Below are 22978 nucleotides of genomic sequence, written 5' to 3' on the forward strand. Positions count from 1 at the left end.
TAGAATGGAGGTCCCATGGTTTTTGTTCTAAATTGTAGTTCAAACACATCAAGCTAACCCATTTGAACTTTAACATATGAGAGACAATGTTTTATTCTTTCATGGAATGGCTTCCTATCTTTGTGAATGAAATAATCAGTACAAGTAATGAGCCACAGAGATAAAAACCAAATCATGAATAATGATTGCATTTATTTTTTAAAAGTCATGGTAGGTTTTTTAAAAAACAAAATGTTATGTGTAAACACAATGCATAAATTGAAATATACCTTCTTTCATTTCTAAGCGTGATAAAGATAGAAGGAATTTATTCAAAAAAAGAAATAAACTACATTCAATATAATAGTTGGGACTCTTGAAGATGAATGAAGGTCAAGAAAAATTATAGGGTGGTGTTCAAATAACATCCTTAAGGACTTGTGCATGGTCAGTGGAAATTTTGACCTACGCTACATAATAAATGGTTTTTGAACCTTTGGTCACTACTAAAAGATGATTGCATGCAACACAGAATTCAAAGCATTGCTGACCCTCAAAACTAGTAATACAGTTCTTTAATCCTGGCCCTACTTTTTCAAGAGTTCTTGTCCCCAAACAATTACATATTTGGGTGTTACGTAATAGACCAAAATGAAAAGAGAGGCCCAAAGTCATGCCACTAATCTTGGTGTGCTAAAGAAGTATGTTTTCTGGGTAGCTTGTAGGAAAGATAAGAAATTTGATTTCATTTGTGCTGGATTCTGGAGACAGTAGAGGAAGGTAGAAAGCAGAGCTGAGACCTCCCTTCTCTTTAAGAATGAGCTAAATAGGTAATTAAGCGTCTTCAGACATGTGCAAAATCTGTTAATTCCATTGTTTCCACTTGGAAATGTATTAAAAGTTAAAAACAAACTAGTGGTCTTTTTATTTGTCTCTAACATTTCCTTGCTGTTCCCTGCAATCATAAGTAGGCCTTATAATGAAAAATGACAACATAGAAACCTTTAGAGAAAGTGGTAGCCATGAAGTTTATATGATGCACAAGTTTGGTACATCTTCCAGTAACATTGCTACTTGGAATGCTGTATTCCCATAAAATTGGTCAAGATGCTTCGCCTTGCATAACGAAACGTAAGGTGCAGTGAAGAATACACCTGGAATCAAAGGACAAATTCGGCCCATAGTAAGAGAGCGCAAGGAATTTTCAGCCGTGTTTCTAAAACACTCATAAATGTAAACAATGCATTTCTTGTGCTTTATTGGTCGGTATGCAGTATACCTGTGATGTTACAAAATAATTTCGTTATTTGTGAAGGTTTAAAAATCGTGTCCCCTCTTAAAATGGAAATGGGTACTGTATTGCGTAGGCTGAGAAAATATTTATAAACTCTGGAAGGCGCAAGCCATGGAGGGCATTGCCATAGAGCTTTAGTGGCCTTTGGTGATATGCATATCAGCCGTTCATTCGTTACAACAGGAGACCCATGCACACACCTCCCATTTACAGTCTATCCCCCCTCTTCCCCAGAATCCTGGCCACTTGTTCTCAGAGCAAGTAACCCTACATGCCAGACTGTGTTAAAGAAAGGGATGGCTGCCTTAATATATATAGAACATGAATGGTTTTCTTTCTTTTTTTTAATGACCAGTGTGTTGCAGTATATGGAGCTGAACGCCAGCTTGGGGGGGGGGGGAGTAAGGAGAATACAGAACTCCAATGAGCCCTATGCCATTTCCATTCCCCCGCATGTGGCTGCACCCATGGGGGTACGGATCACACCTATTACTTACAAAGCACTGCTCAGTTACAAAATAGAGGCAGCTTTTAAATAGGGGACGTGCATCACATTAGGCAAATATAATCTCTGATAATTCCGTAATTCTAAATGGCTGTAAAAATCAAATGAAAGAAAGTATTTTTTATCATTTTGGGGTGCCATTTAAAATTCTTCTTTTCCAGACATCTTCTGTGTACATGATGACTTGCTTTTTAAAAAGTGTTCCCTTTTCCCTCTATACAGTGAGCATGGCCACTAACAGACTTATAGGTGCAGTGGCAGGGACCATTCTGGCTCTGGGGGTGATTTTTGGAGGCACAGGGTGGGGAATAGAGTAAGCATATTTCTTAGTCTAAGAGTTTCATGTTTGGTGCCTAGTGTGTGAGGTAACTGTACGCATCTGAGCCCTCTGTGTACTATCCCATTAGCTTTGTGTTCTGTGGTGACCGTATTTGTCATGTGATTTGGATGTCTGTGTCATGTGATATGCTCATGCAGTGTTTAACCCTCTCCTGTCTGGGACAATGTGGGGCATAAAACAATGTATGTGAATCTTATATAAGGCAGTTCGATGTTTACATGTTTTCTATGCTCTAAATTATATAAAAAGATTTTTTTTTAAAAAAAAATATATTAGTCATTGCCAAATGCTTTCTAATAGACAACTTAGACTATTTGATAAAATTTGGTTTATTGCCATTGGAATTAAGTGTAACAGCACGTAAACAATCCAAGTTGAATAATAAGAAAGTAGAACAATAGCCAGCTTTTAATAACTGTTGACTCTTCTTTCTTTAGGGTTTTTAGTAGTCCTAGACCAATAGTGTTCCATGTTCCATGTTATGCTCTGATTCAGTAGGGAAGCTCTGTACATGACAACAGCTTCTGCATATTAAGCCAACAGATAAACAGATCTTACTGCTGGATGTGCAGCCTCATCTGTACCACAGTGCTCATCTGGCCTGGCTAGAGGTGTCTTTTGATGTTTATCCAAAGTCATCTGTTACACGTGTCTAAAGATGGATTGGGGCTTTAAAACTATGGATATTTGCTATATTATTTTGAGATAGATCAGTTTCTGTTATGAACACATTGATTGACATTTATGCCATTGAACCATGGGATTAGAAATAGATATGGGATAAAATCATTTGATATTCTTTGTGGAAATATATCACAGACCAGGTTTAACCTTTCACTGCAGTTATTTCTTTTTGCTTCTTTTCATTTTTAACAGTGAGCAACTCACCTGCATTTTGCTGACTGTTCCCTTGAACATGATCTCTTTTTTTTTTTTAATAGGGTCAACAAGTTATTTTGCTCCTGTAATTTCTATAATAATTTTAAAATGTATCTGCACACTCTGTGTATTAGCCTCAGGTTATATAACGGCAGGACGTGACAAGGACACTGGTTTCGTATATCCACGATTTTCTATCATTTGTCTTACATTAATGACAGTAGAGTTTGTATTTATTATTATTATTATTATTATTATTATTATTATTAAAAATGAGTTAAGGAAGTTCATAGAAAGTAGGTTTCCCATCTGCTCCGCGCTTCCCCCAAGAGGAAGGAGGCTGGTTTGAGGAGAAGAAGACAGGAAACTTAACATTGCATGAATTTCCTTAACTGTGAATCCTACACATTGTCTACTCATAAGTGAGCCCTGTTAATTTGAGCGGCACTCCCAGGTAGGCGCCTATAAGATTTGCAGCCACTGATTTATCAAAGCCCAGTTTGGGGCGTTTTCCCCATCCTAGAACTCCCTCTGCCCTTCGTTCTGGAGGGATATCCCCCCCCCCCAGCCTTGCTAAGTAATGCAGGGAAGGGAGGCAAGAGAAACCATTCCTCCTGTGTATGTATTTAAATTAACTTACTTCAATACGCACATAGTTATTTCTGGCAATAACGATTATAACAATCTGAATTTTTCAAAGTCTTCTTTGATCTGGAAATTAAGCAAAAAGGCAGAGAAAGCAGGTAGAGAGAAACAAATTTTGCATGATAAAGGAACCCAAGCTCGCCTCATTTCCACTGGCAACTCCTAGGAAGGCTGTGGAATTGCCTTTGGAGTGATAATCCAGGCTTAATCCAGACAAGACTGAGGGGCTAGAGGTGGGGAAGCTGGCTGATCTAGGAGGAATGACATGACTTGGACTGCACTCCTCCAAAGGACCAGCTTTGGGGGTTGGCTGTGGAAGTGCAAGTGAGGTTTTGGCTAGGAATGCCTTTTAGCAGCATTACATTAGTTTGTGTGGGCAAAAGGTCCTTTGGATAACTCAATCCCAAACACATCAAAGGCTTTAAAGATTTAAGACAGCATTTTGAGTCAGGTCTGAAAATGCACAGGTGACCAGTGCAACTGATACAGATGCTCCACTCATCTTCCTCTCCTCAGCAACCAATCAGCAGCATTCAGTACCAGCTGAAGTTCAGACTGTCCTCAAGGCAGTACCATGCACATCACATTTCAGCCTTAACTGGTGACTGCTGCATAGATTACCGAGGCAAGGTCCAATCTCTCCAGAACAGTGTTGCCTGTGTGGTCAGCATTGATTTCCTTATAGTCAAACTCCCATTCTTGGGTGGCAGAAGGTAATCTTCAGTTCTAGAGTCCACCACATGTTTTATGCCTGCAATTTTTGTCTGCTTAATAATTTCTGGAATGTGTGCATAGAGGTGCCCAGTGTATTTGTTTTATACAGTGTTTGCTTTCTCCTCTGTTTATAGCCACATTTGGCAAAGATTTGTTTTTTGGCAACAAACGAGGTCTGCTTTTGTGTCAATAATCCTTGTATAGTTGCAGAATATCTGAAACACCAAACTCATAACAAAATACAGATTATAAAAACATAACCTTTGCTCTACTATCTTTTTTATTTATTTATAATGAAGGTTACAAATCCTTCCAAGACGAATTTACAGTTAGCATTAAAATAAATTCTTTAAAACCACAATAAACAATATCAACATATAAAGTCAGCAGCATCTTTTCCCACAGGGCAGTTGGTGACAGGTGGGCTTTTGGGTGATGGAGTAGAAGAGTCCAGATGGAGTAGGGTTATTGGCCCATTTGCTTGGTTGGGTCCTTCCCACAAGGCAGTTGGTGGGGTGGGAGAGAGACCATCTAGAGCAGGCTCCAGGAATCCCTCCCATTGGGCAACTGATGGTGGACGAGCCTGTGGGAAGGTGAGGAAGATATCTCACCTGGAGCGTTCTTTGATTTTTTTTCCACCTGCCTTCCTGGAACTCACTCCAATGCAGCAAGGGTGAGTCTGGTGAAGTGATGGGGTTCTATGTAGAGATTGCCTTTGGGCATGGTCCTTTTAGCAGGGGGAGATAACGCAGCCAGCACTTGATCACGAGCAGGTAGAATGTCTCATGCTATATTTGCACAGATGGACAACTGGACAGTGTCGTTCTTACAGCATCGGTTATATTTTGTGGGGAAACTGATATCAAGCAGTTCACACACCCCGCCCCCCACTCCCTGCCCCTCAACAGGTAATAAAATCAGATGTTCCTGTGCTAACCCTCTGTATCCAGGAGGGGAAGGGATCTAGGGATAAATTTCCTGCTCCTGGGCATTAGGACCAGGACTAAAGTAAAGTAAAAAAGCCAATGCAATTCTGGGCTGCATCAATAGGAGTATAGCATCTAGATTAAGGGAAGTAATAGTGCCACTGTATTCTGCTCTGGTCAGACCTCAACTGGAGTACTGTGTCCAGTTCTGGGCACCACAGTTCAAGAAGGACACTGACAAACTGGAACGTGTCCAGAGGAGGGCAACCAAAATGGTCAAAGGCCTGGAAACGATGCCTTATGAGGAACGGCTAAGGGAGCTGGGCATGTTTAGCCTGGAGAAGTGGAGGTTAAGGGGTGGTATGATAGCCATGTTCAAATATATAAAAGGATGTCACATAGAGGAGGGAGAAAGGTTGTTTTCTGCTGCTCCAGAGAAGCGGACACGGAGCAATGGTTCCAAACTACAAGAAAGAAGATTCCACCTAAACATTAGGAAGAACTTCCTGACAGTAAGAGCTGTTTGACAGTGGAATTTGCTGCCAAGGAGTGTGGTGGAGTCTCCTTCTTTGGAGGTCTTTAAGCAGAGGCTTGACAACCATATGTCAGGAGTGCTCTGATGGTGTTTCCTGCTTGGCAGGGGGTTGGACTCGATGGCCCTTGTGGTCTCTTCCAACTCTATGATTCTATGATTCTATGGTTGCTTGCTCCACAAAATGATTTCAAGCAGGTGACAATATTCGGCTTCTCAGTGTTGCAAAGCCTACATTTTCTTTAAAATATTGGTGCTACTGTTTAAATGTGAATTTTTAGCAGCAGCATGCAAACAGCATACAGCAATATAAACAGAAAGTCTTAAACCCTATGTAGATATGCTTTTTCTCCTTGTTCCCTGGGTGGTGCTCTTTGTTATTACGACCAGGTGCATTGAAACTAATCTCACAGCATAATGTTCTTTACAAAATTCATGTACTCCGATAAGCAGTGACATTCTCTCATCGATGCACCTGGAGAGTGAAGGGGTCAAAAAGAATGGGCTCTTGGACCCATTAGTTGCCCCTGCTTGCTCCACTTCTGTGGTTGCTTCTTCTCCGAAAGTAATTCAAACACCGTTAGAGATTGGATATACTGTAAGCTTTTTAAAACAGTTGACTATCTTATCAAAGCAAAAAAAACAGCAAAAACACCCTATGACTTCTAATATTTGAATGTTGCAGCATGGTTAGGTATATGTAATAGTAATAGTAATAAGTTTGGATACATTTGAACTGGAGTTGGGAGTTTCAGTAGCAGCAGATATTCCGGTAAGGAATTAATTTGGAAATGCAAACAGGGTGGTATCCAACTAAAACATACTTGGAATTGGCCCATTAAAATCAGTGGAATAAGTCCATTGATTTCAGTGGGTTTATTCTGTGTATTCATGTTTGAGCAAGAGAGAGATTAAATAAGTTTGGCCCTTTTGACAATGTTTGTTTAAAGTAATTGAATAGCACACTTATTTAAAATTGCTTGATTACATTTCCCTTGATGTGAATTAATTAAGTGGTTGGTTCTTATGTCTTTCTTCCCATAATCCTTTGTCACAGGTCCTAGCGCCACCAATCTTATAATAGGCTCCATCGCTGGTGCCATCCTGGTAGCAGCTATTGTCCTTGGGGGGACAGGATGGGGCTTTAAGTAAGCAATGCCGCATGTCTTCTCTTCAGTGGCTATGGCATATCTCTCTTCTGCTTACATCACTAAATTTTGAGTTCCTGCTACAAGATCTCCGGTAATATTTTACTGTAATAAATCTGTGTTTAGTGAAAGGGCTAAAATATGCGTTACAAAATCTCAAACTTGTCACCAGGATGCAAAGTTGTCAAAATAGCAAAACCAGTAGATTAAGATTAATGGCCTCAATGAATGTGAGCCAAAATGCTGATTTAAAATGGGGAAAGTACAGTGGTACCTTGGTTTACGAACTTAATCCGTTCCGGAAGTCCGTTCTTAAACCAAAGCATTCTTAAACCAAGGCATGCTTTCCCATAGCAGTGGGGGACTCAATTTACAAATGGAAAACACTCAACAGGAAGCGGAACATGTTCTGCTTCCAAGGCAAAGTTCACAAACCAAAACACCTACTTCCGGGTTAGCAGCATTCTTAATCAAAGTTGTTCATAAACTAAGCTGTTCTTAAACCAAGGTACCACTGTACTGTTTATCTGCTTGTGCTGTTATAAACACCTTATAGGAATATTCCCATTATGGTAGGAATTCTAGAGTCTAGATGTACCTGCGCCTGAACATGCTCAGATATCCAGGAACTAGAATATAAAAATATACACCAGATTGACAAATGGTATGAATTTGCACCTTCTCAGGGGATCTCTTCCCATGGTAAAGCACTTTTCAGTGAGCTGCTTTAATCATGCAAAGTACAGCCCTGAAGGTTGGTTTCTCATTACAAGTCTGCTGGCAGCCTGCCCACTGCATTCACAGCAGGCATGGAATGATCAACCTAGCTGTCTGAACTGATTTTTAGAGCAAAATTAGAAAATATGGAGAATGCATGGCTGTTGTCCTGTAAGCAATAGTTGGTAACAATGCAGCACCTTGGCATGACCTTGTCTTTTGAAAGTTTCTTTGTCCTCTGTGCTTCTGCTTAGCTGCTGCTTGCTAGCACAAGGGAATTTTCAGCACAGTGAAGCCATGTCGTGCATGTTATCTTGCTAGAAGTAACACAAAGCATTGGAGGGAAGGGAGGGAGATGGTCTGATGGGTTCTCAATAGGCGTGCATTCTCCATCATGCTAGTTCTGCTGTTGAAGACTGTTGTTGCGTACAAATGCATTTAAAAGATGAAAAACCGCTTTGGGTAAGGGAAAGGTTGAGACCTAACTCCTTCCCTGCCAGTCTCTACTCAAACTATATATTCCCTTCTCCTCCCCACACCCAACAGCTTCCCCCACTGTAAGGTTTTGAAATTTGCTAAGGCATTGAGATGACAAAAATTTAAGACATACTAGTCAGTGCCTGGTGAGTAGGTGAGTTTATGGAAATTTGTTTGCAATCTCTGTTACTCTTTTGAGAAATCCCTTTTTCTCAGAGAGTTTACTTGGGAACCATCCCTTTCATTTATAAGATAACAGCTAACATTAAGATGCTGTGAGATGTGAACCGCTCTATGGATGAAGGGCAGTATAATAAGTAAATAAATATGTTTCACCAGTTGTAATTAGAAGTGAAGATTACTGTGACGCAATAGTCCAACAGCATAATAACAACAACAGCAACAACAACAACAAATTTTTATTTATATCCCGCCCTCCCCAGCCGAAGCCGGGCTCAGGGCGGCTAACAACAATAAAATAATACAACATTCTAAAATCATTTCATTATAAAATTAATTCAGATCAAATTGATGGCAACCATTGGGCTAGAGTTCTGTGAAGATTGCCAAAGGAGGGAGTCAGGCTGCGCCTTGGTCAAAGGCCTGGTGGAACAGCTCTGTCTTGCAGGCCCTGCGGAAAGATGTCAAGTCCCGCAGGGCCCTAGTCTCTTGTGACAGAGCGTTCCACCAGATCGGGGCCAAGGCCAAAAAAGCCCTGGCTCTGGTTGAGGCCAGCCTAACCTCTCTGTGGCCCGGGACCTCCAAGATGTTTTTGTTTGAAGACCGTAAGGTCCTCCGTGGGACATACCAGGAGAGGCGGTCCCGTAGGTACGAGGGTCCTAGGCCGTATAGGGCTTTCTTAAGGACACCAAGATGGCTTCCTCTATTGTAGTATTAGAAGCATCTTCTCTATCTCTTTGCACACCCTTCCTACCAGATGGCTCTTGCTGTCAGTATCTGACAGCACAGATCATCTGGGGAGAGAAGGAAACACTTGGATTTGTTTAAGTTCTCCCTTTTTTCATTGCAGGGGGTTGGACTGGATGTCCCTCGGGGTCCCTTCCACCTCTTCAGTTCTATGATTCCACCACCTCCTACCCTTCCCGTTCTGCACTCTCTTTCACTATATATAGCATTGCAGTTTGGGGAAGCTTCTGTGAATGCAGCAGCTACAATTACTGTTGCTAGGATTGCCTAAGAGCCACATTCGTTGGCGGCCCAACCTTCTGCGGGGCTCGTGCCAGATTCCACACATACTCTTGCCTAAGCACACACATGCACACACACACACACACACACACACACACACACACTGTTGCTGATCTGCACAAAGCAGGTGTTATCACACTCTCTGCTCATCAAATGATCAATCTGATATTTGTGGAGTGGGTGATTTGCATGTCTTTCAAGGTACTGGTCTCTGCCCACCCCAGTGCAGTGTCTACATAAAAATAATTATTTTGCCGCTGCCACCAAAATTGTGGAGTCTTGGTGGCTGAGCAGAAATAAATTGTTCAGAGGTTGGATTAGGTCCCCAAACTTTATGCCATTCTTCATGCCATTCAAAACATTCACTTGAAGGTGTTAGTTTTATTGAGATGAACCCCATTAAATTAATAAACCACCCATTATCCATTCTGAACCACCTGTGACTTTTTATCATTCACAAATGCTCTCAGTCTTTCAATGTAAATAGTCATAAAGAGTTAGGCTAAGATGGTATTGCTTGAGCATTTATTTATCACGTCGTTTTTTTACATACAGAATTATGACATAAATTCAGATCTGATCAATATTGCAGTTTACATACGATCAGGCAATATAATGCTTACCTAAAACCAACATTCAGTTTGTGTAACTGATCAGTTATTGGAGCTCAGATCCATGAGGCAAATTACTTGCCTCTTAATGGAGTTCTAAGTTTTCCATGGAAGTTTGTGCATGCTGACACTCTGTATCATGGGATCACCATAGTAAAATCATAAGTCTTTGTTGTATGTGTTGAATATAGAAAATTGACACAAAACCCCATCAGTGAAGTACATATAAAAGATTCAGATTTTGACTTCAGGCACATATATTTCTATTTTAATAAAGAATGTGTGGGGGGTTTGTGTGTGATTATGTGTGTGTCAATGTACTTACTGGGTTATTAAACTTCATGACCTTTAATTTTACCACTGATATTCTAAAAGTGAATAAAGCAAAGTCTGTGTTTAAATGAAGGCTTGAGCCATACCAGCCCTGCCTCCCAATTTCCTTATAAACTACATAATACTATATGGATCCTTTTGACTTTTGTCCATGCACACTTTAGTCATTCATCTGTAGCATATATTTCCCACTTAGGTAATACTTTGCATCCTGTGTGTCATTCTAGTGTACAATATATATACAACGAAATAATTTGGTTCCCCGGTATGGACAACGGTTTGCTATAAGTATCACAATAGTTCTCTTATTAATTTAAAATGAAAGTATTTTATTCTGTAGCAGAACCTCAAATATGATGGCCTCGCCTAGCTCACAGCTTGAAGTGCATGTTTCTTTGGGGTAAAACTGAAAGAAGTATTCACTGTGTGGAAGAGGCCTAGCCCAGGTAGGCCTCCTTATATTTTGCTGCTTCGTTGAGTATGTGTGAGGGTTATTGTGGAGCCGAGAATGTTTATGATAATTTGGTAGGAATGGAAGAAAGAAAATTCACTGCAAAGCAGCGGGACACAGCTCTGGTTTCAAGGGTTTTGATGGTGTCTGTGTTTCAGAGCTGTATCCAACACAGCAGGCACAGAACCATACATTTAGTTTATGAATACTCGTTTTTCTGAAATTTATTTGGGTTTGGATCCAGATATGTGCAAGCAGAAGGCCACTCACTCCAGCAGAGCTTTCCTTGGCCCCTTGTCTACATTGCAGCCCAGCATCTTCCGAAAAGCCACTTCTGATTATCTGAACAGGATGGGAGAGGGGGCATGGGGGCCTGCAGAGGGAGGAGGCTGGTGAAATTCAAGAGGAGGCAAGGAGTGGCTTTTCAGGCGGCCCAGAGAACCCCACTGAGGACAAAAAGGGTAGGAAATGTCTGCTTAAGCAGTCTTCTGCTCATGCAGGTCCCGATACAAACCATTTTGTATCCAGTATTCAGATTTTAAAGTAATGCTGTTCAGTTGAACAGTACAAATTTAGGTGTTCATGTGAGAACTTTTTGATCTGTTTTCTCAACTGTGAAAGGTTTCATTTAAATGACCTTTCTGTTTAACATTTCTAGACACAACCAATTTTTCTGATAATTTCATTCATGATTTTCCCAAACGTTTTGCCCTAAGCAGCCTTATAATAGAGAACAACATAATGTTGATGATATTGTATGGGTCCCCTGAGAACATAAGATGGACCAGCCCCCAGTCCCCAGTTTCTATGTGTGCACCCATAAACGACTGAAATACGTGTGCATGGTTTTTACAGTCCTTTTAATTAAAACAAACAAACTTGAATTCTTTGTAGCATAGATAGTTGGAGAGAATTGTACTGAGACGCTGTGCATGATGGAATATGTACATTATTCTTTTTTAGCAGTATCTTCTCTCTTGCGGTGTGATGTGGCAGGTACATGTCAAAGTGTTTTTAGTGTACGTGCTAAGGCAGGAAAGGAATCAGTCTTGACCTCATGCAGGGTGAAGAAGCAGCACCGTGCTTTTGTAAGACTGGCAGTGTTGCTCGATTTCTATCGTTCTGCCCAGACACTGAGGTCCAGCTCCGAGGGCCTTCTGGCGGTTCCCTCACTGCGAGAGGCCAAGTTACAGAGAACCAGGCAGAGGGCCTTCTCGGTAGTAGCGCCCGCCCTGTGGAACGCCCTCCCATCAGATGTCAAAGCGATAAACAACTACCTGACATTCAGAAGACATCTGAAGGCAGCCCTGTTCAGGGAAGTTTTTAATATGTGACATTTTAGTGTACTTTTCATCTTTGTTGGAAGCCGCCCAGAGTGGCTGGGGAAACCCAGCCAGATGGGCGGGGTACAAATAATAAATTATTATTATTATTATTATTATTATTATTATTGTTATTATTATTATTATTATTCTATCTCTGTAATACGTTGTGCAGAGGCTTGCCCTCTCCCTTCCTCTCTTTGTACCAGAGATGGTACAACTTATTTGTTTGTGGGAGACTATATTCTGTTTTCCTGACTGTTGCCCAGGGGCTGGAAGCATTGACCTCAGTAGTGAGGCTAACTCCATCAGTAAGAATATAAGTGTGCAGGGCATGTAGGCAGGCACAGGTGTGGCAACACATTGAAAATCTAAATGATTGGTGTATCATTGAAGTGTGTCCCTCAGGAGCCACATGAATTTGCTTGAGTAGCAAGATTTGCCCTGTGGACTGTTGACAACCAGCTCTTTAAATCATGAATGAGCAACCTCTGGCCCATAGGTATAGTTAGGCCCACCCCAGGTCCCAGTTTGGCCTGTGAGGCTGTTTCCCCAAAGCCACACCAATCCACTCAGAACCTGGCATCACATGGGCAGCTACGATTGAACACTTGCGAGCCTTAACGTCTGATCAGCTGATGGACCATGACAGCAAGCTGCTGGCGTCAACTGCTGTAGTGCAGCCGATGGAAAGCATAATAAACATTTGAGGGCTGATTGTATACCAGTAGAATAATCCTGGGTGGTTTTAAAAGCTGCGGAAGGTGTGAAAACTCAGGTCACTCTAGTTTGCTTGCCATGATCTCACATCATGCAATTAAGCCATACATTTTGCAAATAAGGGAAGACCACAAGCCTTGTTTCATTGTTGGGCTGATATGCTACAGATACGGTACATCTCTTTTCTTCCAACAGACACAGCAAGTACTGTTTTCTAATGTTAGCCTTGTCAATATACAATAATTAAAGGATCCAGTATGAGGGAGGGCAGAGGAGATGCATTCTTTATATTCTTCTCACTCGTTTCATTTTGTATGAAGATCTGCAGGATTTTTTTTTATAATGGAGGGTGAAATGCTTAGTATTACCAATGTACTATTTTACAAACAAAGATAAAGTGATGATGTGCATCCTAGGGGTTTGTTTTTTAAAAAAAGAAGAAGAATAAAGACATTTTTAATATTTTGAAAAGAGGAAAATATTTTCCGGTCGAAAAGACAGTTTCTGAGTCTGCAGGTACATTTCTTTCTTGTTTTGCAGTGCAGAAAATAGCTATATCCTCTCCCCACCTTCCTTTGCTTTCAGTTTTTAGAGGGACATGAGATAAGATACTTAGCATTTTCTCTGGGGGAGGCAAGAATAGTAGCTTGGAAAGTATGGAAACCAACCTGAGGTCTGAAGATGTGATCTCATGTCTACAGCGTCACAACTTTTCATGATTTCTTAGAGGAAAAATAACATGCAAACTTTTATTACCAAGACGGTAGTTAGCTTATGATGTAGTCTTGCGCACGCTTACTTGGAAGAAAGTCCCATTGAAGTAAATGAGACTTGCTCTTGAGTAGACATGCAAAGGGTTGTACTGTAAGCATTAGTACTGAGAGACGTAATCTGTCCTGACAGAGCATTTCTAGCTATGTAGTTTTCACATCTATTGAGATCTGAGTTTTATAAACTGTCAGTTACATTTTGTATGTTGTAAACCAAAGCAAAAAGCCTTGCCCATAACTGCACTGTTCTGTTGCTCTTGAACCGCATTGTTTTAGTACCTCTAGCAATGCAAGGTTAATTGTGTTATTGTGAAAAACTGACTTTGAATTCATATACAGGTAATTTAAAATACAGGTTTTGGCATTGCTTTCAAACTCTCTCCATCATGAAAAGCATTGTGAGGTATGCAAACATTGTTAGCAAAGACAGTGTCTTTATTATTCACACTAAATTTCAGAGTTCCAGTTACAGTATCTGAAGAAGTGTGCATGCACACGAAAGCTCATACCAAGAACTAACTTAGTTGGTCTTTAAGGTGCTACTGGAAGGAATTTTTTTATTTTGTTTTGACTAAATTTCAGAGTTATCCATTACTCTGTTGTGGCTAGAACAGCGAGAGTCCTATGGTACCTTTAAACACAGTGCAAACCCGTACATGTCTGCATGTCTACTCATTGTAAGTCCCATTGAGTGCAATGGCGCTTACTCCAAGGTAAGTGAAAATAGGATTGTAAACTAACTGATTCATTATGGTTTAAGCTTTTGTGGATTAGATGCACAAAATGTTATTCTCAGTTATATATGCACGTAAATACAGTAAAAGAACATTCAGTGAAGCCAGTAGGCTGTGTGATACGAAATGCAACAGGTCTGCAGAGAATCATGGTCTATCCACAACAGCTGCCATTGATGATACTTATCTTTTGGGCAATTTATGCTGGTATTCCAAGGTAGAAAAGTAAAACGAAAGCATAAACCTGATCTCACTGCGTTAGAAATGTCAGACCCACCATTGCTGAATGAGCAGTAGCGAGATTACTCCATTCTATGGGAATAATGCAATCACTGTGGTTAATAGCACATATTTGGGGACATATTTCTGTGTACAAAAGGCAATGAAAAAGGGTTCTTATGCAATAATGTACTGATCTGAAAAGTGCATGTTTGAGTTAGTTATGTGGCACAAAAGCGAAGCCTGAAAATAACTGTCTTTTTGCCGTTATCCACAACTTACCACAATAAGTGCAACAACTGATGTTTAAATTCTATTCACTGCAGCCACCGTTGCAGGAGCATGCAGTGGAGGAGACCCAAGGCTTTATGTTCCTTGCCGTTAGGGAATCTGTGAAATCCTGCTCTATGTTTTACTGCATGACAATTTGGTGGCGGTAGCAGTACACATGCCCAGTGTTAAGACTAAATGCATGAGCCCCTTGCTTGATGCCCCACATAAAGCCAGATTATGGGGAGGTTGCATCCAGTTTTTGTGTTGCCTTGTAATGTCTTGCTGTTTATTTATATACAGTACTGGTATAATAGGAGAATGGACGTTTCTACAAAAAGTTTTGTTTGCTAACAACAGCAGCAAAATTGCAGTGGCGCAACTAACACGTTCTGGTGTCCATTCTTCTTCACAAGCAGTTTCTTGGCATCTGCTGCTGGAGACTGGAAGTATTTTGTTCCCTATTGTAGTAAAGGCTCACACAGGGGATCCACAAATTGTTTTATATTTTAGCTTCATTGAAGCCTTTCAGAACAGCGACTTTTGGCAGCAATAAATAAATAAATCTATGGCATATCAGTGATATTACAGAAAAGGGGGTGAATACAGCTTCATATTCTGTAGAATCCTTAAGAATTGGTATCAGAATTGAGCTTTAAAGCCCATCCTAATATGAAACGGGTTTATTTCCAGTTTACATCTCAAGCGTCTTAGTGTGAGCCCTTACTACATAGTGTGATGATGAAAACATGACCTTGTTTTCAATTATGCCTAACTGACATATTTCTTGTTTCCCTGTCTTACTATTTGTCTCCTCTTTAACTGGAAGAAATGTCAAAAAGAGAAGATACGATCCAAGTCAGCAGGGTATCTAAGGAACTCCTTGGAAGAGCTTTTCTGTGCATTACTGGATTCCAGACATGGTGGCTTTTTGTAGTAGCTGCACAGAAAGTACGTCACTGCAGAAGAAAATTAAGACGAGCGATTTACTATAAATGGCAAGTGGAGATACTTATGAAAGGGCTGAAGGAAAACTTGTCCTTTTCGGAGATTCAAATTTAAGAACTCCCTCCACTCATTTCTCCTTTTTTTAAGGTGATAAGAAACGGGACAGATGTTATAAATGAACTATTTTGACCGAACTTTTTTAAATACAAAGAACAGAGCAAACAAATCAAGTGCAATAAGTGAACTGTTTCAAAACAGTCAAATAGGTAAAAAGTTTCATAACTGATAACTTGAGTTCGCATGACCTTTTAATATTAACGACAGACTCCAGTGGCATGATAAGCTAACTTTTGAAATGGTAAACTGCATGGCATATATACAGCAAACGAGCTAACAAGCTGACCCCAAGCCAAGTCTGCATACCAAGAAAACAAACCAAAACATAGAAATGCTAATTCTGGGTACTTAGGAAATCACGTTCCACCAAGATACACTATTCTCCAAGTTGTACAACCCCTTCCTAATATATATTCCTCATTCATCTCAATTTTATTTTGGGGGCAACCTTATTTATGGTCCTGCAGGTCTTGTATAGTTTTCAATATAAAAATGAGCAATTTTAGCCATGCCGTTCTCAGATAATGACACATTTTCCTAAGGGTTTTGTTCTATGTGTGAGTCTGTCTTCTCGGGTTGTAAAGCTTTCTTAAAACATTGCTCCCCTTTTAAGTTTTTGTAGCATGTTGTATAGCGGGGGTTCTGGGCTTGCTCTAAAAGGCATATCGCATGCAGACAACAGGGAGTTCTAGCAGAAAACAGGCGTGCTTTTTAAATTTGTATGCTTGAAACCAAAAAACAAAAACACCCACCCATCCAAAACCTATTAATATGTATAAAGTGCATATGTATGCAATGAATCTTTTCAAATGCATTATTTGCTGTCATGCAGATATTTTGTATATAGTGTAAGAAGTCAACACCCTCTCAAATCAATCACAGAAGTGCCAAGCTTATAACTCTTTTAATTTTACCATCTGTTTTCCTTTCTCTATCTCACATTATACGAAAGGAAAAGAAGCCTAAATAAGCCTTAAATACCCATAAAAATATTGAGAGCTTTTAACAGGTTAAGGCTTTCCCATGTATTATTTTATAGTCCCCAGCACCACCTCACTTCCCAGGTCCACATCTGTTGATAAAAGTGATCCCAATAGCCATGTCTCCTTTGAGTTTACCTGCGTAGTATGTATCTTTCAAGTCTCGAATGTTACTTCCTAGACTATCTGTTGTTACTGTCATGGCTCAGCTCCCTTTGGCCAAATAAGAAAGGTATCATTGTATATGTTCAAGTAGTGCTTCTCCATGCTTAAGCAAAGGGGGGGGTGGCTTAGGTCTGCATTATTCTCCCTCCCCTGGCCCACAAGCCTCTGAGCACTTCTATCAGGTGTAATCACAGATGCGAAGAGCAGCAATGGCCAGTGGCGTAGCGTGGGGGGTGCAGGGGGGGCCAGCCGCACCGAGCGCAACATTTTGGGGGGGGCACGCTCGCACTCGCAGCTCTCTGCCCCTAGCTGGCTCACTCACTCTCTCTCACTGCAGTGCTGGCTGTGCGAATCCGATCTGAGCTGCCAGGTCGCCGCCCACTGTGGAGGGGGAGGGTGCCAGGCGTGCGTTGCAGTGCGGAGCGGAGAGAGAGCGAGGGAGGGACTATCTGGGGGAGGGACAGTGCAGCGGCCACCCAGCGCAGCGCTGAGCGCGGGAGAGAACCACACCCGACCAGCCCAGGCAGCAGCAAGAAGAAACTGGCAGCGGCGGCAGGTTAGGGGCGCAAATTACTTGCCTTGCCCCGGGTTAGGGGGCACAAATTACTTGCCTTGCCCTGGGTGCTGACAACCCACGCTACGCCGCTGGCAATGGCACCTGCCATTAGCATGCCACAGTGAGTTGCATTGTGAATAAGGCTGGCTGGGCTACACCTCTGCACGGTGCTTGTGAAAAGGCTTTATGCCGAAGTCCAGATCAACGTCCTGCTGCACTGCTGCTGCAAAAACGCTTGCCAGTTTTCCACGCCTTTAGTGGCAAGTCATTCTGCATTCAGCCAGCTATGATTTTCAAGATGGCAAGTATCTCGTAACCCGATTCCTGCTGCATCAGATGGATATGCTTAGAAAGTACTGTACATGCTTGGTCTGGTTCTCATTTATGTCAGCTACTTTTTGATTACAATTGACCTTTGGTTTGTACTCCAAAAGCTTTTATTCTGGTTACAAGTATTCAGAGTATTCAGGTATCCTAGTATAATTCAGCTGCTCCGGTAAAAATGACCTCCAGTGTATATTGGTGTAAACATTTTGCCCTTTTAAAATTATTTCCCCCGTTGCATAATTTGGAACGGTCTTTAAAATGAAGCAGACTGTGATACTTCTAAATTTACATTGAGTTAGATTTTGAATTTAACTGTAGGCATTAAGTTAATGAAGTAATGGGAAGGGAGAGATTCTTTTCATTCCTCAAGCTGCAGTAGCAGTTGTAGATTATCACAGTGGCCCTCACCCTATAATCCTATAACGTTTTATGGGCAAGTCACAGCGGTTTAGTGGGTGACAGTTTTCACAGAGTTATATACCTGATTAAAATGTGCTAAAGATGCAGTGGGAAAGCGGTGTTACTGGAATGCATATTGATATATAGCATTCACAGTGCTCTAATAAAGGCAGTCTTGCAGGCTGTGTATCTTACTTCCCTTCTTAGATCTGAGTCTCTAAAAGCAAACTATTACCTGGGTCACACTTAGTGGGAAGGCAAACCATAGCTTAGTGCAAATGCGCTCGTTTCCAGAGAAGAGCTGAAGGCTGCATTGCACCTATTGGGGTCTTGCTACTGATCTGTGCTAAGCCGTGGTTTGGCTCAGATGACCTGCTAAGCCAAACCATGGTTTAAGTCACTGCAACAAGAGGACCGGAGCAGGAGCAAGTGGCTGGAGTCTCTGGAAGCCTTCATACTTGGGTTGAGCCATAGTTTGGCTTAGCGTTACACGCAAACTGAGCCAGTGTGTTCCCTTTCAGGTCTTCCCACTTGCATCACGATATCGATCAGCAGAGCTATCTTGCTTCATGTCACTTTGCTTTTGACCATATCTGGGATAAGGGTATCTAAACTGGTGCTGGGGTCTCCTTTTTGGTTCTGTTCTGGGAGCGACGTGGTAACCACAGTAGACAACGCCATTCAATATGGTTCTAAAAATCAGATTGTTGTATTTTTAAAAAATCTTGAAGTGATTCAGAAAAAAAACATTGTAAATGTGCGATGTGATGTTTTTAATCAGACCACACTGGTCCCCAATTATGTATATATGGTAAGAGTTGGTGTAACTTTTTGTTACACTGGCACTTTCATAAGAAATATTATTTCTTGTCTAAATTTCTCCTCTGCTGTTCTGTTATGTGTATGTGTGTTTAAAATACACAAATTTTATGTATAGAATGTAAATTACCACGCAACCACATAGCTCACAGAAGTGGATTGTAATGTTTTCTGTGGTACTAGAGTTATATAATCAAACCTGTTAAGGTAGGTACTTACTTTTTTAGAATTCATTTACCACATTTTTAAGAGAAGATATGTTGCCTATGTTACTTGCCTTTTTTCTTTTTTTTACCACAACCAGTGTCATTTTAATGGTGTTTTGACAGAATAAATGTTAAGTTACCATTTCATCCACTATTCTTCTGTTCCATAAAAAGGGTTCATCCTGACAGGAAAATGTATGGAAATTTTATATAGCTTATGTTGATATGCTGCATGACCCCACTGAATTGAGCAAATTCTCTACAAGGGGAAAGCTCCACTACGCAAATTGAATATATATATATACATATATAAATATTCTAGGTGCATGTTATAATAAATTACATAGAACTGGAGTTTTACAAAGTTTTCTTTACTATGCAATGATAGGTATTGCACAAACTTAAAATTCAAAGACAAATGTCTGAGGAACTTTACAAAAGAATACTTGAATTTATTTTTGATCTAAGAAGCTTTCAGTCATATTTTATATTCATTGTTGCTTCCACTATTAATCTTCCTTTAAAATTGTTTGTAATTCTTTTTAAAATGCACAATATGACAAACCAGTTTTTGTTTGAAGTTAATACTCATTCATACCTTGTTGGCTGCTGATGAATGGAAATTCAGTTGTCATTGTTCTGCATATTAGTTAAATGAGTATTAAAGACTTCATGAACATGGAAAGTTACAACTTCTATATCTTTCTTCCTCAAATTAAATTTCTATGTTCCACATCCAAAACATGTTGCAGTTAAAAGATCGGATAGTACTTAACACTGGAGGCAACCGTTAATCAAAACAGAGTATATATATTCACTCACGGGAATGCTGTCATAAATCTCTTCCATTGGTAAAACTGTAATATTGAGTTGGTTTCTATCAGACATCAAAAATAAGAGTACGACTGCAGCTTAGCATTACTCGTACCTCTGCAGGGTCATTTCACACATTGCAGAAAAGATGGTCACTGCGTTTCTCGTTCCATATTTCTTGTGACATTTGGAGCACATTCACATGTCTGGAAACACATAGAGCCCATGGAACTGCAAACAGCCAAGGCTCCCAGGAAAAAGTTGGACGTGTGGTTTTTTTGAGAGACAGAAATTCCATTCAAAAATAATAGCGCTCATATGCTCAAGCTGCAGTGGTAAGAAGCAGCCTTAATGGTCTGACCCTGTTATTCAGTGGATTAGAAGCATAATGTACACCAAGGAGGGAGGAGGGCAAACCAGAGGCCTGCTTGAGTCCACACCAGCCCTGGTGCAATTTAGCTATACATCCCAATCACTCCAATCTGATCTAGCGTTTCCTGAGCACTTGGTGATCTCCATTAGTACTCTGGAAACAATAGAAAGTTGGAGTCCACGTTGTTGGCAACGGTTGCCAACTGCTGAGGAATCATCAGAGTGGAAAACAGGAAAGATCGTGGTGAATGGCATTCCCAGTGGCTTCGCTGACTCCATTGGGGAAGGGAAGGGGGCAAGGGAAGCCCGTCTTGTTGTATCAGCTGCGGGGGGTAGTACACCAGGAGAGGATGCCCTCCCCATAATCCCTTCTGAAGAGTGGGTTCTCTGTGGGTGATGCAGGTGGCACTGTGATCTAAACCACTGAGCCTCTTGGGCTTGCCGATCGAAAGGTCGGCGGTGCGAATCCCCGTGACAGGGTGAGCTCCCGTTGCTCTGTCTCAGCTCCTGCCAACCTAGCAGTTTGAATACACGAGGTGCAAGTAGATAAATAGGTACCGCTCCAGCGGGAAGGTAAACGGCGTTTCCATGCGCTGCTTAGTCCTGCTGGCCACATGACCCGGAAAGCTGTCTGTGGACGAATGTCGGCTCCCTTGGCCTGAAAGTGAGATGAGTGCTGCAACCCTATAGTTGCTTTTGACTAGACTTAACCGTCTAGGGGTCCTTTACCTTTTACCTGCATGCACCCATACAAGAATAAGGGGCATCTACAACCACAACACCTCTGTTGGGATACACAAGAGAGCCTTTAAGCAGAAATGGCTATGTTAGACACAAGCAGTATTACTACTACTCGGCCAATACTATTCAACCAGGGGTAGCCAACCTTTTTATACCTACTGTCCACTAATGCATCTTTCTTGATGGTAAAATTTCCTTACCGCCCACCAGTGCTCGATGGAAGGGGGATTCAGCTTGTGCTGTAGAACCCCCTACCGCCCACCTAGAATCCTGAAACACCCACTAGTGGGCAGTAGGGACGAGGTTGACAACCCCTGCATTCAACCAAAATAAAACCATTACAGTGGTGCCTCGCAAGACGAAAAGAATCCGTTCCACGAGTATCTTCGTCTAGCGGTTTTTTTCGTCTTGTGAAGCAAGCCCATTAGCGGATTAGCGCTATTAGTGGCTTTTAGCGGCTTAGCGGATAAGCAGATAAGCGGCTTAGCGGCTTAGGAAAAGGGGGGGGGAGTCGGAAAAACCTCACAAGACATTTTCGTCTTGCGAAGCAAGCCCATAGGGAAATTTGTCTTGCAAAGCACCTCCAAAACGGAAAACCCTTTCGTCTAGTGGGTTTTTTGTCTTGCGAGGCATTCGTATTGCGAGGCACCACTGTACTGTTTTGTAATACACACTATTAACACAAGAACTATGCCCTATATCCAGGCATCCTCAACCTGCGGCCCTCCAGATGTTTTGGCCTACAACTCCCGTGATCCCTAGCTAACAGGACCAGTGGTCAGGGATGAAGGGAATTGTAGTCCAAAACATCTGGAGGGCCGAAGGTTAGGGATGCCTGCCTTATCGCGCTCTCTCACACATACACATCCATTTTGCTGAACCATTAGAAGAGGTCTATAAAGCTGCAGGTGGCTGTCGAAGTTTAAAAAGATGTTATGTAAAGTAACTACTATAGATAAAAGAGTCATAGAGACGAGCATATTGGTATGAGCCAATAGGATACACATAAGGAGACAACTCTACCTCTCTTTCAAATCAGAACCAGTGAAGGCAGCGAAGGTCCTACATGAGTGTCTGGAGGCGGTTGGAGGATGGATGGCGGCTAACAGATTGAGGTTGAATCCTGACAAGACAGAAGTACTGTTTTTGGGGACAGGAGGCGGGCAGGTGTGGAGGACTCCCTGGTCCTGAATGGGGTAACTGTGTCCCTGAAGGACCAGGTGCGCAGCCTGGGAGTCATTTTGGGCTTACAGCTGAACACAGAGCCGCAGGTCAATTCTGTCCAGGGTAGCTCTCTACCAGTTCCATCTGGTATGCAGGCTAAGACCCTCCCTGCCCGCAGACTGTCTTGCCAGAGTGGTGCATGCTCTAGTTATTTCCCGCTTGGACTACTGCAATGCGCTCTACGTGGGGCTCCCTTTGAAGGTGACCCGGAAACTACAACTAATCTAGAATGTGGCAGCTAGACTGGTGACTGGGAGCGGCCACCGAGACCATATAACACCGGTATTGAAAGACCTACATTGGCTCCCAGTACGTTTCTGAGCACAATTCAAAGTATTGGTGTTGACCTTTAAAGCCCTAAACGGCCTCGGTCCAGTATACCTGAAGGAGCATCTCCACCCCAATCATTCTGCCCAGACACTGAGGTCCAGCGCCAAGGGCCTTCTGGCGGTTCCCTCATTGCAAGAAGCAAAGCTACAGGGAACCAGGCAGAGGGCCTTCTCGGTAGTGGCACCC

At 41.7% G+C, this 22978-nt stretch overlaps 1 protein-coding gene across 1 annotated transcript in view; it reads left to right on the plus strand.

The window, feature by feature from the left end:
• The window catches only part of ADAM23 (ADAM metallopeptidase domain 23), a 73945-nt gene extending 57340 nt beyond the window's left edge, over positions 1 to 16605 (plus strand). The window contains exon 25 of the mRNA XM_079983800.1: positions 15625 to 16605. Within this exon, the coding sequence (XP_079839926.1) occupies positions 15625 to 15857 (233 nt within the window). The 3' untranslated portion in view covers positions 15858 to 16605. The remainder of the gene's footprint in view (positions 1 to 15624) is intronic.
• The last annotated feature ends 6373 nt before the right edge of the window (positions 16606 to 22978 follow it).

The sequence above is a fragment of the Podarcis cretensis genome, assembly GCF_951804945.1.
Source record: "Podarcis cretensis genome assembly, chromosome: 1".
Classification (NCBI taxonomy): Eukaryota; Metazoa; Chordata; class Lepidosauria; order Squamata; family Lacertidae; genus Podarcis; species Podarcis cretensis.